Below are 22,638 nucleotides of genomic sequence, written 5' to 3' on the forward strand. Positions count from 1 at the left end.
GGATTACAAATATTTAAATAAGGCATGCCCCAAGGACTTTTTCCTTTGCCTAACATCGATCACATGATAGATGCCACGGCCGGCCACGAGATCCTCAGTTTTCTCGATGCTTATTCCGGGTACAACCAAATACAAATGAACCCGGATGATCAGGAAAAAACCTCCTTCATCACTAATTATGGCACATACTTCTATAACGTAATGCCATTTGGATTAAAAAATGCTGGAGCCACTTACCAACGCCTAGTAAACCAGATGCTCGAAGAATAAATAGGGAAATCTATGTAAGTTTACATTGATGACATATTAGTTAAGTCCCTGCGAGCAGAGGACCATTTGAAGCATTTGCAGGAAACCTTCAGTATATTAAGGAAGCACAACATGAAATTGAATCCAGAAAAATGCGTATTCGGAGTCGGGTCAGGTAAATTTCTCGTATTGATGGTATCCAACCGAGGAATCGAGATCAACCCCGATAAGATCAAAGTTATCGAGGATATCATTGTAGTAGATAATGTGAAGGTCATGCAGAGGCTAACTGAGTGCATAGCCGCCCTGGAGAAATTCATCTTGAGGTCCTCCGATAAGAGTCATCGATTTTTCTCGTTGCTGAAGAAGAAAAATAACTTCACATGGACTTCGAAATGCCAACGGGCCCTGGAAGAACTTAAGAGATACTTTTCGAGCCCGCCACTGCTTCACACGTCGAGGGCAGATGAACAACTGTACTTATATTTGGCAGTATCGGAGATAGCGGTAAGTGGAGTCCTAGTTCGGAAAGAATAAGGTACGCAATTTTGGATTTATTATGTTAGCTGGACCTTGTGTGAGGCCGAAACAAGATACCCCCACCTAGAAAATTAGCGCTCGCTTTGTTAAGCGCCTCTAGGAAACTGAAACCATAATTTCAATGCCCCATATATGTGTTATGACAACTTACCCATTGCGAAATATAATGCATATACTCGAACTCTCGGGACGATTGGCCAAATGGGTCGTGAAAATAAGCGGGTACGATATCGAATATCGACCCCGAACATCCATTAAATCTCAAATCTTGGCAAATTTCATGGCCGAATTTACGCCGGCCCTAATACCCGAGGTCGGAAGAGAGTTGTTGGTAAACTCGAAAATGTCCTCGGGAATCTGGACCCTCTTTACGGACGGTGCATCGAACGCAAAGGGGTCCGGACTTGGCATCATACTGAAGCCACCCACGAGCAACGTGGTTAGACAATCCATTAGAACTTTGAAGTTAACTAATAACGATGCCGAATATGAGGTCATGATTGCAGGTCTCGAGCTAGCCAAAAGCTTGGGGGCGGAGGTGATCGAAGATAAGTGCGACTCCCTCCTTGTGGTGAATCAGGTTGACGAAACGTTCGAAGTCAGAGAAGAACAAATGCAAAGGTACCTAGATAAGTTACAAGTAACATTACATTGATTTAAAGAATGGACTTTGTAGCACGTTTCTCGAGATCAAAATAGCGAGGTCGATGCCCTTGCAAACTTAGGGTCGTTGGTCGAGGACAACGAGCTCAACTTAGGGGCCGTTGTGCAACTTACGAGGTCAGTAGTCGAAGAAGGTCATGCCGAGATAAATTTCACAAGCTTAACCTGGGATTGGAGAAATAAATACGTAGAATATTTGAAGGCCGATGAACTTCCTTCAGATCCAAAAGAATCGAGGGCCCTGCGCACAAAGGCAGACCGATTCACCTTGTCCAAAAATGGAACCTTATTTAGAAGAATGTTCGATGGCCCACCAGCAATATGTCTGGGACCGGGAGACACCGAGTATATTTTGAGGGATGTTCACGAAGGCACTTGCGAAAATCATTCAGGTGCCTAATCATTGGTTCAAAAGGTAATCAGAGCCGGCTATTACTGGATCGACATAGAAAAAGATGCAAAAGAGTTTGTTTGAAAATGTGACAAATGCCAAAGATATGCTCTAATGATTCATAGACTCGAGGAGCTGCTGCATTCAGTCTTGTCACCATGGCCATTCATGAAGTGAGGAATGGACATTGTTGGCCCTCTTCCATGGGCATCAAGTAAGGCTCAATTTATCTTATTTATGACTGGCTATTTTTCTAAGTGGGTTGAAGCACAGGCATACGAGAAGGTTAGGGAGAAGGAAGTCATCGACTTCATTTGGGACCACATCATATGTCGGTTCGGGATGCTATCCGAAATTGTGTATGACAACGTGAAACAGTTTATCCGCAACAAAGTGACAAAGTTTCTCGAAGATCATAAGATCAAAAGAATCTTATCGACACCTTATCACCCTAGTGGGAACGGGCAAGCCGAATCGACCAACAAAACCATAATCCAAAACCTTAATAAGAGGTTAACCGATGCCAAAGGAAAATGGAAGGAGATCCTACCCGAAGTCCTTTGGGCATACCGCACGACTACGAAATCCAATACCGGAGCTACCCTATTTTTATTGGTTTATGGTGCCGAAGCCTTAATACCAGTCGAAGTCGAGGAACCTAGTATCAGATACAGATATGCAACAAAGGAGTCAAATGATGAGGCCATGAATACGAGCTTGGAACTATTGGATGAAAGGCGTGAGACCGCCCTTGTTCGATTGGATGACCAAAAATAAAGGATCAAGAGGTACTATAATCGAAGGTCTAACATTCGATACTTTAATGTCGGGGACTTAGTGCTAAGGAAAGTCATCCTAAATACCCGGAATCAGAACGAAGGGAAATTGGGTCCGAACTGGGAAGGACCGTACCAGATTCTCGAGGTCACCGGGAAAAGATTCTATAAGCTCGGAATGATGAACGGAGAACAACTACCGAGCAATTGGAATATATCCCATCTAAAACGATATTACTGCTAAGGTACGACCCCATTTCATTTCCTTTTTATTTCGGACTAACCCTTGTAGGTGATCAACAAGAAGAGGTATGAAGTTTTTAGGTCTGAAAGTATGTGTTGCACTCTTTTTCCATAGACCGGTTTTGTCCCAAATGAGTTTTTCAGCAAAGTTTTTAACGAGACAACAATGGATCGTGCTAACTTAGAATCAAGTCCGATCATGAATCGGTATCAAAGATCAATTCAACAATATCTGAGGTCCCTCTACAATCAACCTCGAATACTAGGGGAGGGGTATTACCCTCAGACATACATTACCTTTGGATATTAGCTTTAGTGAGGAAATTACTTCGTAAAGGAAGGGTCTCGACAAGTAGAATTTATTGTAAGGGCCAAACGGTCAAACGAACCGTGCCCACATAGATTACTCGATCCCTAGCATAAAACATGTACGTATGTATGACTGCTTTGCACAAGAATAAAGAGAAGTACTTTCCTTGCAATCATCTTATGTTTTAAAAATTTTCCTCTTTACATCCATTAAAGAGTTTCGTACTTCCGATCTCCTGAAAATAACGAGCTCAAGGGCAGTCTATAACCAGAATACGAACGATCACTCCCTCACTCGGGGACTGTCGTTCGAAAAACTCGAACATGCCCAAGTCACTAAACCTCAGGGAATAAGACCTATTAGGCAACTCCCCGGTTTTTAAAGGCCATGACCACTCCACTCGGGGACTATTATCTTGGGCAAGCCTGGATGACTCGGGAAAACAAGTCCATTGAGCAACTCTCGAACTAAAAGGCTACGGCCAAATTAACACGGCTCGAAGACGTCCGAAACCCGTAACAAAAATTAGGCCTTCGAAAAATATATTTTTTCACAACCGGTTCTAAAGGCTACCCTCGGCAAACTACAATCTCGGATTCCTACTTACGAAAAAGGTTCCGGTAACTCCGAACCCTCAAGATGCCTTAAAACTAAGTAGGGCAAAGGCAAGGTTTGTTTGAATTTTCGAACACAACCTAAATTACTTTATGTTAAGGCATTTCGGCCCTTATGAATTCAAGTAATAAAGCGAAGGAAAAATTTGAAAGGCAAAAGGGAAAGAATGCCTTGTATATATAATATTTTTACAAAGGCCAGAATGGCCCGATATAGAAATGTATAATGGCCTGAGTGGCTTAAGTGGTATGGTCCTCATCGGGGGCAGCGACTTCATCCTCGGGGTCTTCCCCACCTTAAAATTCTGTTAAGCTCTCGGAGCCTTCCTCATGAAAAGCCAGCTTCCGAGCCCATGCTTCTTCTACCTTGGCATTCTCGATTTCCGCCAGTATGTCAAAGCTCTGAGCATGAACTCCCTCGAGGGCTTTCCTTCGAGCTTCCCACCTTGCATGATCCACCATGCTCTTGGCCTGTGCCTGAATAGCCTCGACGTCAACTTTGAATTGGGCCACTTTAGCATCGGCCTTGGTATTTGCCATGGCCACCTAAGATTTGGCAGCCTCGAGCTCCGTGGCCAGGCTCTCTTGGCCAGAAATGGCCGAATTAAGCTCATATTGGAGCTCCTCGATCCTCTTGGCATGCACCAAAGTCTTCTCCTTTGCAGCCCGAAGCTGAGTTTTGACCGACGCCAGTTGAGCTTAGACAACTTCCTTTTGCGAGGTTATGAGGTCCATGTTTTTCTTGAACTCCTCGGTCTCAGTTTGCATCGCGTCTACATGTGCCTGGAGCTGCCCGATTTTTTCAAGCCTTTGTCGAACATGCAGGATCAGATCGTTAGCCACTGAGTCCAATTCACCGTCACTATCTTCAAGTACTCGATTTACCTGCTCGACCCACTCGGTATGCTCCTTCCGTGCCGCTTCTAACTCGGTCTGAAGCTTCTCACTCAGAATCTTATAAGTATCCCTCTTCTCGGTGAGCTCCTGAATCTCAGCCTCGTGCTGGGTTAACTCTTCCCGGATTTGGAGGAAAGCCTCATGGTGAAATACCGAGGCCTGCAAGTGTAAAGAAAGGTGTTAGGATTATTTACAACTTAATATTTAAAATAAATAATGAAGTGACACTCGAAGTTACCTGATTCAAAGTATGTTAGGCCTCATTGAATATGCAAGGCGCTTCCACTGCGTCCATAACGGCTTTGTCCTCTTCGGTCACCAAGAAACTAAGGTAGCTAGCAACCTCCACGGGGGAAGAGAAAATCCGGGCATCCTCCGGGACAGAGAAAACTATTGACCGCCTGCGGTCAGGATTAACACTTGGGGCCAGGAACCGATCCACCAGCTTTGGGCTCGATGAAGACCCTCTGGCACCCGATGACAGTACCTTCCTTAGCACCGGCAAGTCACCAAGCCCGGTGACATCTTCTGAGGCAGCGAACTCTAACCCATCCATGAAGTTGTGGATATCAGTCACCCTCTGAGGCCCCTTGTAAGAACGACCTTCTAGCATACCGACCTCGCGTAAGGTCGATCGCCCCAATCATGTCCCTCGGGGCACCTTCCTCTGCCCGAGAAGTGTTGGCCTCGGTCACTCTCTTGATCTCCCCGGCCTAGGGCAAAGCAGCCGCACCCCGTTCCGGTTCGCAGGTACCGACCAATGCCTTCTCAAAAACCTCCTCAGTTCGAGACAAAGCGGTCCGCACTCGAGCCACTAGCTCGGAGGTATCTTTTTCTTCTTCGAACTCATCCCTCAGATGACGGATCGAGTTCGATGGGAGGGCGCTGGTACTTTCCTTAGCTTTACGTGCCAGCCTCCTCTTTGTTGTTTTCTTCTCCGAGTTCAGAGAGCTCGGGGCCCTTTTCCTCTTCTTCTCGTCACCTTGCTTCAGAGCAAGGGACTCGAGAGGCATATCCTCACCCTCAGATGGAGGCCTTATAGTAACATCCTTGGGGAGACCTACAAAAAAAATAAAAAATTTAGCCGATAAGAATTCGACAACACAAGGAGAAAGTCAAAACCTTATCGAACCAGAAAAGGAAACTTACCATGATTACGGGCCTCCCACCGACCCTTTGATAATTTCATCCAAGCACGCTCGGAGTATGGTTTCTGTGACACAAGGTCCTCAACCCATTCCTTGAGTTGAGGAACCACATCCGGTATCTGAGCCACAACTGCAACACCAGAAACACCCATAAGAAATGAGATAAAAGGAGAAACAATAGATTAAATCTTCAAGGCAAAGTAATACTTACGTTTCATGTTCAATTTCTTGGGAAATGGCATGTCCTCGACGGGGATCAAATCTGAAGTCTTTATTCGAACAAAATGGCCCATCCAACCTCGGTCCCGAGCCTCATCTATACTCGAGAACGGGGCTCTACTGGTCCAACGAGCAAGCTTGATTAGCCCCCCTCGATAGAGTCAGGGATTGAAGAGGCGCATAAGGTCAGGGATTGAAGAGGCGCATAAGGTGATCGCGGGTAAAGGGACACCCCTCGATTTTGTTTACAAAGAATCGAAGGAGAATCACCATTCTCCAGAATGAAGGGTGAATCTGGCCAAGAGTCATGTCGTACCTCTTGCAGGAAATAATGATCGGGTCTAAGGGACCCAACGTGAAGGGGTAAGTATAAACACTTAAAACACACTCCACGTGCGTATTGATTGATTCCTCAGACGAAGGCACCACCACATGTTTATTGGCCCAGTTTCAGTCTTCTTTAGCCTTGGTGAGGAGATCATCGGTGATCGTACATATGTACCTCAAGACTGGTTCGCATCGACCCGGTACCGAAGAAGTTTTTTAAATCTTAAAATCGGCAACTGTCGAGCACCCTGGAGGAACAAACTCCTTAGGGTGTAGTTCCGCCGCAGCCCCGTCGCCGGCGGGTCGTGATGAAGAGGCGACCTCTTTTTGCAGGATAGTCTTAGAAGTTTTTGCCATTATAGAACAGAAGAAAAGGAAATTAAGAAGGTATGTTTAGCGGTTTGCTAAAAGTTCAAGAAATTTGGGTGGAAGAGTTGGAGAGCAAAGGGAATTTTGAAGAACAAGAATAGGAGGAACTTTGAACGTAAAGTTTGAATAAATGAAAGTTAGGGTATTTATAGCTTGTTGATGACGGTTCAAAACTCGTGGTGGCCGACCAGCAACTGACAGGTATTTAATGCCTTGGTAACTAGACCGACAGGATATTTCGGTATCTGTTTGTCGCTTACGTCATAGTTGGGTGTCTCAGTGGTCGTTTGTCGCTTACGTCATGTCCCATCGAGAGGGGATTCGGAAGTTCATATCATTTTTCGCCATCTTCTCTCCTAGAAACGAGGGGACTATCTGTATACGGTTTAAATCTGGTTCGCCTCTTGTGTGACTAATCAAGACTGAAATATGGTAGGTTAAAGTTCGACCACGAATTATATTGAACCGAGGTGCGAAGTTATATCATTAAGCTCGAGACCATGTCATCGAACAAAATCGAGATCAGACGAGATCGAGGAAAATTTGCCAAGTTGAATAACAGAATGACAAAATATCCGCGATCGGTTGTAGATCACGGTGGATATCTCGGCACATATCAAGGATAGGCCGAATGATTAGCAAATCATGAGATTACCTTGTATAGAATTGTATCAAGAGTAGGACTCCCCTACTATATAAAAGGGTCTGATCATTTGTAAAAATACACATTACGCAACATAAAGCAATATACTGTCATTTTCTAGCTTTTATTCATCTTGTTATTCTGTTCATATATCAGTGGAGACATCTCTTGGTTCAAGGGTGATCGAACTCGAGGGCCAAGGCTGTTCGATTTGGTAAACAGTTTGGCGTAAGGCTATTCGATTTGTGTGGTTTGCATTTATTCTTTTATCATCAATTTCAATTCTAATTTATTTCCTTAATTCGTATCAAGTTACATCACGTATCCTTAAAACCGCGTATAAATTCAATTGTTATCCGATTTTTAGGGTAAACAAACCTAATGGAAATCAAACTGTTTTTTTTTTTCATCAAGTAAAATTTTACTACTAAGCAAAAATGTTATAACTAATTAAAAAGAAAAGGGTTGATTAATTGATTTGCGTTATTGGATTTATGCTTGAAGAAAAAAATAAATAAATTATGCTTGAATCTTGATACATTGGACTAATATCACTTAAGTTAAGCTAAACACGATACAAAGGAAGTACTACAGTAGTATTCTTACGTTAAATTGGAGTTTATGGTCTGGCAGAGGGAATTGTTTTACAGAGATAACAAGTAAAATGACATTGAAACTGAAGAAAAGATATTCGGAGATGGAATAACAAAAATATTAGCTACCAGTAAATTATTTTTCTGAAGAGTGAGCAATAATGGTATACATATATTTTGGGCAAGATAAATCGATCTTTATACTTCTAAGAAGCAGATTACTTCTAATATCGAATTAGTATATTATTACTCAACGAGTTAAATTATTATATATGTTAAATCACCTCAATTCAACTAACAAAAAGAACAATACAATGAATGAAAGCACAAGAATATGCGAGAAGTTGGAACTGAAGCAAAAAAGTTATAATAACTTAATAAAAAAACAATCTTCAACAATGAAAACAACCGGTCTTGATGCTCAGAGAACCAAATCAAACAAATTAATTGTGTTGGGAAGGAAACGTTAACCAGTGAAACCATGCGTTTGTCTTGCTAGCATGTGGGCAAGGTAGGGATACCGATATGCTATGTGTTTCCATCTTGAAGATATAAAGATGAAGGCCCTCAATTACATAGATGGATTCTCTCTTAACATTAGTACCTCTTGTTAAGCAAATTGTCCCCGTAGGAATGACCTAAAAAGATTGTAGTTTTGCCAAGCTTTTTACCTTTACCCACACTTTTTCTATAAAATCAAACTGAAACACTAGAAAACCGAAAATATCCTTCAAGTGCTTTCCATGATAGAATATGTGAACATATAACAACATATCACTATCGTGATCTAACAACATATCACTATCGTGATCACAAAAGCTCGAGGTATCTCTCAAACTGTGGCATGTCTAAGCATTCCGTGTGATCATACACGGGTTGATTAACCATTGGTGTAACTCTTACTATTCCCGAGTCATTATCTAGATCCAAATGTACTAGTATTGATCCTTGTAATGTTAATCCGTAAAATTCTCCTTTGAAAACTGTCACAAATTATTTTATAAATCTTTGTTATGAAATTCTTGATTATAACCTGGCCTGCAGAAGTAAAATGTAGGTGGCTTCAACATCCGTGTCATCATCACGAGTCTCATCAATTAGGAAAAGTATGCGACATTCAGGATCATGAGGTGGTGCGGATAAAAGGTACATCAAATTGCCGTACTCAGGAAGTGGTGAGAGTTGAATTTTGTCCATTAAAGTATGATTCCAAACGTAACAATCACCCGAATCAAAGTTTAGTAAATATGGGAATTTCTATCCCCATATTTAAAGCATTTCATTTTCTTTTTCTTTTTTTTGTCAAAGATTCAAAATATTGGTTAAAGATCCTAAATAATGAGGATAAACGAGTAATTTCATGCATAATATTCGAGAAGAGAAAAAGTAAAAAATTTGGATATGTTATTTGGGAACTGCTAATGGATATGACATATTTTTGGTAACAAGACTAGCATGTTTTCTGTTAACTCTTGTTATCAAACACTTAAAAGATACACACGCAGTAACACTAACGGGCCATAGAAACAATTATGAAAGTTCAATTCTCCCTATAAAATTGTACGCAATAACCATTTATTTAGATTATTTTAGTATGATTATTGACATTTATATTATATCCTCTCATTAGATTAGTTTGTGTAAAAGTATAAATATATATTGGTACAAAATAATTTATATGATTTTTTGAATTGATGGATATTCACCCAAGCCTGAATTTCTTCCACAAAGTTGGATGAAAAACAAACAAATGGACCTAAGTTCCCACCACATTCAACAAGTTATTCTCTCCTACTATGTTGCTAATTAACTTGCTCCTCCTCATCCTTTGTATTGGAATTTCTTGTAAGAATTAGTTTGTTATCCTTGTGGGGAATGTGGAAAAGTCCCACATCGGTGGCCTAAAGCAATTTTATGGGCCTCTTAAGTTCTTGTCCATTATAAATATTTGATTAAAAATACACACAGTCAAGCATATCAAGCATGTGTTTTAATACTTGTATAAATATTATTAAATTAAATTCTTCGACTTTGGCATTTCAAATATAAAAAATCCGAACAAACAGATACTTAGACGTGAGAGTCGATTGTATACAGGCAATTCCTTCTTTTAAGGAAAGTAGTTCTTACTTTCAATTTTCTAATTATTTTCTGACATTTTTCACATCGCCAAAAAAAAACTCCACTTGTTCCCTTTCTTTGATAGTTATATTATATAGTATTTCTTATCAGTTAGTGTTTTTATTGCTTGTCTACAAGAGTATTGGAAAACGAAAAAAATGAAATTAACAATCTAGGGTTTCCCTTATGGCTTAATTGTACGGGGACTATCATGAATTGTTTAGCAGGTGAATAATAAGGATGGTTATGCGCAAATTAAATAATAATGACATAGTTTTTATGCGGAGAATAATAATACATAGATTATTATGTAGAGCTTGTTTATGTTGTGGGTGATGCATTGATCAGTTCACATGGCGTGTGATGCTTCACGCGCTATGTGACCGATTTCCCTTTGCGTCGCGCACTTTTCTACTGCCTTTCCCAGTTCCTTCGTACATTGGAGCTTAAATACTAGCTTTGTTACGCGCTTAGATTTACTATTTACTTTTTTAGTCAGTATACATAGATTATATATTGTTTATATATATATTCGTTGACTATTTTTAGTTTAAGAAATTAGGTGGGGTGCTATTTGGGTTAATTCTTTTTTAAATTCAAGTTTTGACTCGTTCACATTGTCATGGATTTGGACAATTTTGTGCCAATTAGCTAGTTAACCGGATGGCGATGTGGTGTCATTTCTCCTTACTAGACTTATCTCCGAAACCTGATCCAACTGGAAATACCATTCTACGGGACTTGCACCCACAAAACAGAATTAACTTTATCAGCTCTTTGTGCTCAAATTATGAAGTTCGTTCGACCAAAATTATTACTTTTCTAGTCACGTATTTTATGAAAAACCTTTCGATAATTATCTTAGTAATCTCCAATCAGATACCTTGGATAGTAAATACATAGTATGAAAAAAACAAAAAGTTTTAATTTTTTTTTTTTTGGGGGAGGGGGGGGGGGGTGGTTGCGGTGGGGGTGGGGTTTGGGAGGGGTTGTTTCTCTTTATCTTGGTAATGAAGGCGTAGATGGCTTAAAGGTTTTGGCAGGAAGAGGCAAAAACCAAAAGGAAATCAAACCTTTTTTTTTTCTCTAGTTAAATATTACTAAGCAAAAATATCTATAGTTATATAAAAAAAGAAAGGTTTAATTTGCGTAATTCGAATAATGCTTGAAGAAAAAACAATGCCTGAAACTATGCAGTACGTTGAATTAATACCACATTAAGGTACACACGATATAAAGGAATTACTAATATTCTTATTTAATTTGGATAACAAGAGTATTAGCTAGTGATAATATTATTTTTCTGGAGATTGAGCAATAATTATAAGTAGAAGACAAATGGAACTTTAAACATCTAAGAAGCAAATTAAAACATGTACTATCGAATTATATTATTACTTAACTTGTTAAAAAAAACCGTGCGATTGTATGCGACAATAGTAAGAGACTTAACTAGTTAAAATGAAATGAATGTGCAAATTAGCAAAAATTATACCGAAATAAAGACATAATTAAATCGAGTAACGAACCAAGAACAAAACTTGTTAAAAGTTTTACAGTATACAGACCTAATAAATTGAAAAACAAAACAAAATACCAATTTTTTTAGTTCGGCTCGAGTTTTGTATGAGTCAGTCATAGTTCATCAAATAGAATAAGTAATGGACTCCAATTACAATAAGGCAAAGGAGTTAGAATTAGCTCAAATACAAGGAAAGACGTTATTACTTGAATCCTTTCTCATAAATAATTAGGACTTCCTCTTATCTCGAAGTAATAAATAACGTTAAAAACATTTTTACACTTTGGGTATGTAGTAACTTTTAAATAAGTTAATTAAGTAGTCCTTTTCCAATTACAGTTTAACTAAGGAAAGGAAGTCCTTTGCCATTTCTAGTTGGACTGGTATAACTTTCACTTTATTTAAGCTTTGAAGTCTAAGCAAATCTTTCTCACGCTATTCTTCTTCTCAAAAGACTAAATTTAAAGTGAAAGGAGGGTGCAGATTATGATGAATTTTGGTCTGATCGATTCCTCGTCGCCTTGTTTGATGACATTAAAAGGAGAAACTGACATTGTAGAATTCTTTAATGAGAATCTGGGAATACTAAGTATCAAGTGAAACTCAGCTTTAGAGACACCTACGTGGGAATTTTATGGGAAGCCCTTGTCATGTGAAAAACAAAGCTCAATTCGACATATTTACACGGCAGAAGATGTCGATAATGGAGGAATATTAGCTGTATTGCTAACTCACGACGAAAGAAAAGTAGAGGTTTGAAGGTACAACGTGAATGGAGGGGTTTTGGAGAGGGAACAAATAAAAAGTTTGGATAATAAAATGCTGTTTGTGAGCTTTGGAGCTTCCTACTTGAAACCATGTGTTGCACAAGGATTAGGAAAAGTTCCTTGGAAGGGCGACGTAAGGCTAAGCAACCGATGTCAGTGCGGTTGCTATGCGCCAACTGAGGTCCTCGCCGTACGCTAGACTAGATTGTCAGTGCCGTACGGGAAAACCAATGTCGTGAGCAATTGAGCAGCGGAAAATGAGTAATTGATGATGAAAGCTGATGATTGTATTGATGATGATGAAAGCTATTACAAGATGCAATGCGGTGTCGGGGGGAGAGACACCAGTACAGAGAATTGTTTGAATGCTTGAATGTTTGAATGCTTTGGTCGGATGAATTTTTCACCAGGTTGATGTGTTCAGCTTGTATGTGGATTTCCCGATGCGCCTTTCAATGAAAAAAAAGGCCCAATGTAGTTTTGCAATAGGCGAGGATCTTGGGTCCTTTTTGTGATGTGGGAGGCCTCACGTCCGCCTAAGATATATTTTCCAATGTTTCACGAAAACAACAAGAGCGTTTTCTATTGTTTGGCGCAAATATTACTCTTTGGATTACCATCTCAATAGAGTTTTCTCAAGTCCAAATTGTTACAACTCTTGGTCGTCCAACCAAGATCCTGCATTTGGATTGAACAAGATATGAGCACCTCACGATTGAAGCAAAGAATGATTAATTTGTTAAACTAATTATCATTCCTCCTTTTTTGTTTTGACGATTATTTTTCACTAGTTTCTTTTCACTAGTTTCTTTAAACCGTGATTTCTCAAATATTATCCTGAATAGGATTTTAAGACTGGCTAAAATATAAAATCAAATTGAACCATACAAACATGTAGCTTAGCTTGACTCGTGTAGGAACTCACTCTTTGAGAGCCTTATTAGGTATTTGGATAATATTTGGTTGAAGTTAAAATTAAAAAAAAATAAACTGAAAAAGATTATTTAGAAGTTGAAGTTGACATGAACTTGGTTAAAAAGGTTGAGAATTTGTCAATAAAATTTATTTATTTCACTTGAAATAGTTCCAACAAGGCAACAAGTTTTCCAAAATTTCTATACACCGTCGATTACACCAACTTTCATTCGAGCTTCCGGCGGTTCATTCATCTAACCATAAATAAGCTACTTTTGATTTTTCAATATTTTCCTTTATTAATCACTCAAAAAACTGAAGTATAAAGAAAGATAATTATTCATAAAAAGAACTGCAATTTAATTTATTTGCTTAATAGACAAGCAAATTAAAGAAATCATAACTATACTTAACAATAAAATACTTCAAAAAGCACACGTACGACGGAAACTTTTTGTTAGAAAAAGAATAAGTCCCACTCCTATTAACAGAAGGGCCCTTCCACTCGGCACTGTCGGATTACTAAGAACTTTTGTCCCTGCTCGATGGGTGGATCTTGCAGTCAAGCTCTCTTCTGCATAGGCCAAATATAAGCTCCTATTTGGCCATAAAATTTGCGATCTTTTTTTCAAATGTTGTTTTCAAATATCTGTTTGTTTATATATTTTAATTATTTTTTGGCAGATTTTGAAAACAAAATCTTCAAATCCCAAAAACATCTCTAGAGAAGTTTTTGAAGTTTTCTACTCACAAAACTTTAAATTCTTTTCAAGTAAAATATATGTCCAAACACAATTTCAACTTTAAAAAACTATTTTTTAATCTCATCTTCAAAAACTCATTTTTTCAAGTTTCAATTAAATCTATGTCTACACGCTAGGCAAAAATAGTATTGACAAGGGGATGTAGCTCAGATGGTAGAGCGCTCGCTTAGCATGCGAGAGGTACGGGGATCGATACCCTGCATCTCCACTTTTGAATAATCTAACCTGACGTTTTTATATCTATATTTTTTTTCTCTTTTAAAGATGGTGTAGATTATATTTTTCTTTAAATTGATTTATCCGGTCAGATAAAATGGAATTGACGGTATATGGAAAGGTAGGAATATATACCTGATTGAGCTCGAAAATAGCTTTGGATATATTATGGCCAGCAGTAAAATTTCGACGTTAAGTTAACAACTTACATGGAGGCATATTTACAAATACTTTGATAATTGTCATTTGGTAATACTAAACAAGTGAAAAAAGTCCGAAATGGGTGTTTGATAATTTTGAGAATTATAGCTGAATACGTTGAGGGATTAATGTACGAAGCGAGAAATTAAAGAGAAAAATTAACCTGATGTTTTGCAGATATAGTGGTGCCTTCGTCTATACCAATTGGTAAGATAGATTGAAGCTCAAGACCAATATAGGCCATTTTATAAAGATATCCTTACATAAATAGCCGGCGGGTTCACTGTTGGTAGAGTGGTTATATTTTAAAGCACCTCGTTTAAATTTTATACGAGGTGCGCTAATTTTTTTCCCACCATTTAAATAAAGCAGCAACTAAACAAAAATGGTTCCATGGTCTAGTGGTGAGGAGACAACCCATCTCCTCAACAACAAGAAGCAGAGGGTTCATTTTCTAATGGGCGTTTTGTTGATTTCATCGAATAATACTCGGGTTATTTGTAAGATTAGTGTAAATTCAGCTATTTGTTTTTTGTTTTTATTTTGTATAGCTATGATATCCTAAATTGCTCGAACTCTTCATTTTTTATGTCGCACCGTATCGACACGTGTGTGTGGGTGTGAGATCCGTACTAGATTTCGCCAATTGATTTTGGGTACTCTGACCAACATCGACGAGGAATTCGAGACAGATACAATGATTTCTTAAATCAAAACAAAAGCTATGGTGAAATTTTAATTTAGGCATATTTTTATAAATCCATTTTTAGATATTTGAATTATTTTTAGGAGAATCACTGCACTCATATCCGTACCTAGATACCTAAAATTTAGATCATGAAAGGTCCAATCTCTAGATCCGCACTCGTATCAGACATCTGCACCCGAGTCCGAGCAACTTAGAATTGATGTCTAGGCCAGCATGCGTGCACATAGACAAATCAACAGGGTGTCAATGCAAATTTGAGTGAATACACTATTTGTCAGTGTTGTGAAGAGCGTGAAGCGAGGAAAAGCGACAACCCCCATTTCACGAGAAGCGAGAAGCGAAGCGCTCGCTTTTTTGAAGTGAAGCGAAATTTTAAAAAATAAAAATAAAATAATACTGCATAGACAACACATGTAATTGTAAGCAAATGTTCAATACTTCAATTAAAAAACTAAAGAGTAACATCAATTAAAGCACAAAATGAGCATCATATTCTTCTACAAGATTGTCAAGTTCTTGTACTCCACTATCATTATAATATTCCTCGTTATCTTCTTCAACTTCCTCTTCTTCATCAACTAGGGACAAAGTAGCTGCCTCTTTTCCCTTCCTCCGTGAACTTAAAGTTGAGGTACTCCCCCTCAAACCATAAATCCTCTCCCCAATTCCACGCGCCTCCGCAACATCACCCCAAGTGAAATCAGAAGTATCCTCAAATACTTTTTTATCTGCATGATCTTCTGGGACTCCAGTTAGCCATTCATTAGCATCATCGATGTTATCCAAACTAATTGGATCAATTACATTGCGAGAGTTGTAACGACGCCTCAATGTTCTATTGTACTTAATGAAGACTAGATTATTGAGACGCTTCGAGGTTAGTTTATTCCTCTTTTTGATATGAATCTGCAAATAATAAGTAATTAGTAAGATTAGGACAATTGAGATATAATTTAATTATCTCAATATACTAAATATTTCTTCTTAGTTCTTACATGCTCAATTTAGTGCCGGCCCAAGGGTAAGGCTGCTAAAGCAGCTGCTTTGGGCCTTATAATTTTTGGGGCCCCAAATTTTTCTAATAGGTTATATATTAATTTATTTTTAGAAGAATATTTAGTAGTATTTTGAATGAGAAAGTACAATTTTTTATAGTAAAAAAGTAGGATTAAATTGTTGATCATAAATTGAGAAAAAATATCTTTTTGGGAATCACTCTCTAGACCATAAATTGAGAAAGGATTCGATTATTAATTCATAACTCAAAAAAGGTTAAAACCTTAATACAGTCCCACAACGTCTATATCTCAAGAGAAATTAAATGGATTAGATAAAATTATTAATAACTTTATGAAAAGCTAGAAATATAGAATTTAAATAAAATTATATATGAATTTTTTCTTCTATATATTAAAAAAAAAAAGCCCCTCATTGAAGTTTTGCTTTAGGCCTCCATATTTATTGAGCCGCCCCCGGCTAAAACACGCTCCAATTTCTTTCACACCCGGATGAGCTACATGTTAGACTTAGAACCTTGATGACAAACTTTTGTAAATCTAGAGTGGGATAGCCATGTTGCTTCCACCATTCAACTGTAGAAGTAGAACAAATTTTCAAAATATAATATTGATAAAGAAATAATTTATTAACTATAAAATAACATAAAAGCACTCGCTTACCTGGTGACTTCGTCTTTCTTTGTGTAATCGCCATGTTCTTTCCAAAAAGTTGCTCAGCATTCCTATAAATACTACCGATTATATGCGATTTTTGACGATAGATTCCCCCATTTGAAATCTTATCATAAAAAAGACATCTAATGGCCATCTTGTTGGTCTCGCTAACTCTTTCAGAGTAAGCCCAAGTCGGGTCTTTCCTATCTTCTTTTGGCGCCATTAAAAGAACAACTACATAACACATACGAAAAGCAATAAGAACTAAGAATAAAAGATATAAAAAATTAGAGGATTTCTCTATTAAAAACTAGAAAAATTGGGCAGTAATTTTCTGGAAAAAATTCGCGAGCATTTCGTCGCTCTTTGGACGTTTAGAAAGAAAAAAAAGAAGAAGAAGAAGAAGAAGAAGAATGAATGAAAATCAGAAGTTCAGAACATACCTGTTGAAGTCTTGAACTTGAAGTTGAAGAAGAAGAAGAACAACCCTAGTTGATGCTTTGAGATTCTTTCAGAAATCAGAAGTAGATGAAGAAGAAGAAGAAGAAGTCGCTGCTGTTGGAAGTTGAAGAACCCTAGTCGCTGCTGTTGAAGAAGTCCAGACCAGTGTTTAATCCAAAAAACTCATTTTTAATAAAATAGGGTGGGGTATTTTAAAACAGAGAAGCAGACGCTTCTTCGCTTCGCTTTCCCCGCTTCTCGCTTTTTACAGAGAAGCGGTCGCTTTTACTGACCTGATTCACTTCACCTTGTTGAAGCGCTGCCCTTCACGCTTCGCCTCGCTTCTCGCTTAAAGCGAGGAAGCGGGTGCTTTTTTAAACACTGCTATTTGTATATATAAAAACAAAGTTTATTATTACCCTATTTGTACAGCGTAATTGTTGGACGAATCCCCTTCAACACACTTAGCTCCGCCACAGCTCCATGTGTATAGGATAACTTTGCTTGCGGATACATGATTTAAACTTGGCGATTCAAAATCTTTGAGAGATTTAGCCTAAGCACATTGTACTGTTGAAATTATGAGTTCAGAATTTAATTTCAGTTGAAATTTTAGTGGTATTTTAGGCCACCTATCGGGGTTAAATCAGCAATGTTAAACCTACTGATATATTTTTATTTGGATGGATAATTTAAAAATTAAGTCTTTCTTATGTATGAAGAGGAAAGGGTATTGATATGCTTCCTATGGGATTTCTCTAGCAAGCAAAGTTTTGTTTAGTTTATGAAAATAGCAATGAGAAAGCTGAGATTTTTGTTCATTGACAAAAATAATTGTGGAGGTTATTATGAGCTCATTGTCTTTTTTTGATCAGGAAATGTGAATTCTGAGCTCTTTGTCGAAAAGCATACATTGTGTCTTTGCTTGCAACTGTCCCAATGTGCAAGTGGAATATGAATTCACAATAAAAATGCAGAAACTTGTAGCCTTTGCTGGATGTGGTTGCGACGATTCATGTGGCAATCCATGATCATTGCATTTCCATTCTCAACTTTAGCTAGAATATTAGCTGCTTGTGTTGAAATTGTCAAAAGTTCCACATCGGTGGATGACAATTTTGAATGGGAATTTTACCCTATAAAAGGAGGCCTAATGTTTAGGATTTAAATACACCTCTCATTTGCCTTTTTTATCTTCTTAAGACATTTGTATCTTCTCTCTTTAGTATTATTTCACTTGTAATTTTGGAGTGAAATAAAATATTGATTGTGTCCGAGAAAGTAGGCAAAATTGGTCGAACCTCGTAAATTCTGGTGTTCTTTTATTATTGTCTTATTGTCTTGTTTATTATTTAGTGGTTGTCATAATTTTTGGTATAATAGTTGTGACTCATTCACACTATATACATTTGGCTTTCGCAACAATTGGTATCAGAGCCAGGTTACTGTCTAAGTATGCTCTGTGGTTGCAGCATAGTCTGATCTTTCACATCAGAAAAGATCTATCTTGGCAACTGAGTCAAGGTTCTGTCTGAGTATGCTCTGTGGTTGCAGCATAGTCTGATCTTCCACATCAGAAAAGATCTATCTTGGTAACTGAGTCAAGGTTCTGTCTGAGTATGCTCTGTGGTTGCAGCTTAGTCTGATCTTTCACACCAGAAAGAAAATAATCTTGATTTGTGTTGTCAGCTACTAAATAATATTTGTGTCAAAATGGGAGACAATAAACAAGAAGAATCTACATCAAGTGTCAATAATACGTCATCGTTGACATCTTCACTTATGACAAGAATTGTGTCAAATGCAAAATTTGCGGTAAAATTTTTTGACGGGTCAGAATATTTTGGGATGTGGCAAGGCGAGGTTCTAGATGTTCTTTTTCAACAAGGGCTAGATCTTGCCATTGAAGAAAAGAAGTCAGATGTTATTGGAGAAGAAGATTGGAAAATTATCAATCATGTTGCTTGCAGTACCATTCGATCCTACCTTGCTTGAGAGTAGAAATATCCATACACAAAGGAAACTTCAGCAAGTAAATTATGGAAAGTACTGGAGGATAAATTTTTGAAGAAAAACAGTCAAAATAAATTATACATGAAGAAGAGACTGTTTCGCTTCACCTATGTTCCTGGTACCACAATGAATGAACATATTATCAGTTTCAATATGTTGGTCACAGATTTGCAAAATATGGATGCAACTTTTGATGATGGTGACTTGGCCTTGATGTTGTTGGGGTCACTTCCTAATGAGTACGAGCACCTTGAAACTACTCTACTCCATGGAAATGACAGAAATTTCTCTCAGAGAAGTTTGTTCGGCTTTGTACAGCTATGAACAAAGAAAGGGAGAAAAACAGAAGGGCGGAGAAGGAGAAGCACTAATTGTGAGGGATCGTCCTCAAAATCAAACGAGGACTAAGAAGGGAAGATCCAAGTCGAGATCTAGACCCAACAAAGATGAATGTGCCTTTTGTCGAGAAAAGGGGCACTGGAAGAAAGACTGTCCGAAGTTGAAGAATAAGGCCAGACATAACAATGGAAAGGCCATTATGGATTCAAATGTAGCTGATTGTGATGATTCAGACTTCTCATTAGTTACAACAGAGTTATCAACATCATCAGACATATGGTTGATGGACTCGACTTGTAGCTATCATATGTGTCCCAACAAGGACTGGTTCGTGAATTTTCAAGAAGGAGAATATGGAGTCATCCACACAGCGGATAACAACCCTCTTACCTCATATGGCATTGGTTCAATAAGATTAAGGAGCCATGATGGAATGATCAGAACATTAACAGATGTTCGATATGTACCGAGTTTGAAGAAGAATCTCATCTCTGTGGGAGCCCTAGAATCAAAAGGGTTCAAAATCATTGCAGAAAATAGAGTGATGAGAATATGCTCCGGTGCACTAGTGGTAATGAAGGCCAATCGGAAGAACAATAACATGTACCGCTATCGTGGTAGTACAGTTATTGGGACAGCAACAGTGACATCCAGTGATGACAAAGAGGCAGAAGCAACCAAGCTATGGCACATGCGCTTGGGACATGCTGAAGGAAAATCCTTGAAAGCTCTATCTAATCAAGGATTGTTAAAAGGCGTAAAGACTTGCAACTTGGAGTTTTGCGGGCATTGTGTCAAAGAGAAACAGACAAGGGTTAAATTTGGTACAACGATCCATAATACTAAAGGTATTTTGGATTATGTACACTCTGATGTTTGGGGTTCTTCCAAAACACCTTCATTGGGTGGGAATCACTATTTTGTAACCTTTGTTGATGATTTTTCCTGAAGAGTACGGGTGTATACAATGAAGAGGAAAGATGAAGTGTTGAGAATTTTTCTCAAATGGAAGACGATGGTGGAGAATCAAACAGGCAGGAGGATCAAGTATATTCGCACAGACAATGGAGGTGAATACAAAAATGATCATTTCAATAAGGTCTGTGAAAATGATGGCATCGTCCGACACTTCACTGTCAGACATATACCACAACAGAATGGAGTGGCAGAACGTATGAACCGGACTTTACTGGAGAAGGTACGGTGTATATTGTCCAATGCTGGCTTGGGCAAAGAATTTTGGGTTGAGGCAATTACATATGCATGCCACCTCATTAATCGTCTACCATCTGCTGCTATTGATGGCAAGACACCATTTGAAAAATGGTATGGAAAACCTTGCTGTAGATTATGACTCTTTGCACGTGTTTGGCTCAATTGCATACTATCATGTGAAAGAGTCAAAATTGGATCCGAGAGTAAAGAAGGCTATATTTATGGGGATTACTTCTGGAGTCAAAGGATACCGCTTATGGTATTCAGAGACAAGGAATATTATATTCAGCAGAGATGTTACCTTTGATGAATCTGCCATAACAGATAAGGTGACAGTTGAAGATGTCAAACAAACTGGTGGTGCATCAAAGTAGATGGAATTTGAGGAAAAATTTATTTTTCCTACACAAGAAGCAGAGGAGGAAACTCATGAAGATTACCCTCTGGAAGAAGAGCCAGTAGAGAGGGAGATTCCAACTCAGGAACCTCGACAACAACTTGAATCAATAGCAACCAGCAGGCCAAAAAGGATAATAACGAAACCTGTTCGTCTCATAGAGACGGTTGCTTGCGCAACCTCAATTGTAGCTGATGGTGTTCCTACCACTTATAAAGACGCAATCCAAAGTTCAGAAGAAGATAAGTGGAGGATTTTCATGAATGAAGAAATGCAGTCCCTTCATCAGAATCATACATGGAAATTGGCCAATCTCCCGAAGGGAAAAAAATAATTGGGTGCAAATGGGTATTTGCAAAGAAAGAAGGATTTCCTAACCAAGAAGATGTTCGCTACAAAGCAAGATTGGTGGCCAAAGGATATGCTCAGAAAGAGAGAATTGATTACAATAAAGTATTTTCTCCAGTTGTAAAACATTCCTCCATTAGAATTATGTTGGCTTTGGTAGCACAATTGGATTTGGAACTAGTTCAGATGGATGTAAAAACTGCGTTTTTACATGAAAACTTGGAGGAGGAAATCTATATGAATCAGCCAGAAGGATTCAAAGTTGCTGAAAAAGAAAATATGGTATGCAAACTTAAAAAATCGTTGTACGGATTGAAATAATCTTCTAGATAATGGTACAAGTGATTTGATAAGTTTATGTTGCGGCAAGGGTACAAGAGAAGCAAATACGATTATTGTGTGTATTGGCGCAAACTTAATGATGGTTCCTTTGTATATCTTCTCCTATATGTTGATGATATGTTGATAACTTCCAAGAATTCGGAAGAAATTGATAAGTTGAAGATTCAACTGAAGGAGGAGTTCGAGATGAAGGATCTGGGTGAGGCAAAGAAAATTCTTGGCATGGAGATAATAAGAGATAGACGTACAAAGAAACTCTGTTTATCTCAGAAAGAATATTTGAAGAGAGTACTAAAGCGTTTTGGCATAGATAAGAAGACTAAGCCAATTAGTACGCCACTTGCTCCCCATTTTAAGCTAAGTACTACTATGTCGCCAAAGGATGAAACTGAACAGGAGTATATGTCAAGGGTACCATACGCAAATGTTGTTGGTAGCTTGATGTATGCAATGGTTTGTACGAGACCTGACATTTCACAAGCCGTTGGAGTTATTAGCAGATATATGCATAATCCAGGAAAGGAGCATTGGCAAGCTGTGAAATGGATTCTACGGTATATTCATAGTACTGTAGATGTTGGGTTAGTTTTTGAGCAGGAAGGCAATCGGTCTGTAGTTGGATATTGTGACTCAGATTTTGCGGGTGATCTGGACAAACGAAGGTCAACTACTG

General features: G+C 38.3%; 1 protein-coding gene and 1 non-coding gene across 2 annotated transcripts; one reads left to right on the forward strand and one right to left on the reverse strand.

The window, feature by feature from the left end:
• Positions 1-4,485: 4,485 nt before the first annotated feature.
• On the reverse strand, positions 4,486-6,124 carry LOC138896303 (uncharacterized). Its single transcript, XM_070181102.1, has 4 exons — positions 6,043-6,124; positions 5,833-5,961; positions 5,442-5,743; positions 4,486-4,842 (listed from the first exon to the last, which is right to left on the reverse strand). The coding sequence occupies exons 1-4, from the start codon at positions 6,122-6,124 to the stop codon at positions 4,486-4,488; spliced, it is 870 nt and encodes a 289-aa protein (XP_070037203.1).
• Positions 6,125-14,206: 8,082 nt separating this feature from the next.
• On the forward strand, positions 14,207-14,279 carry TRNAA-AGC (transfer RNA alanine (anticodon AGC)). The gene has a single exon. It is a non-coding gene; the product is annotated as a tRNA-Ala (tRNA).
• Positions 14,280-22,638: the final 8,359 nt, after the last annotated feature.

The sequence above is a fragment of the Nicotiana tomentosiformis genome, chromosome 7, assembly GCF_000390325.3.
Source record: "Nicotiana tomentosiformis chromosome 7, ASM39032v3, whole genome shotgun sequence".
Classification (NCBI taxonomy): Eukaryota; Viridiplantae; Streptophyta; class Magnoliopsida; order Solanales; family Solanaceae; genus Nicotiana; species Nicotiana tomentosiformis.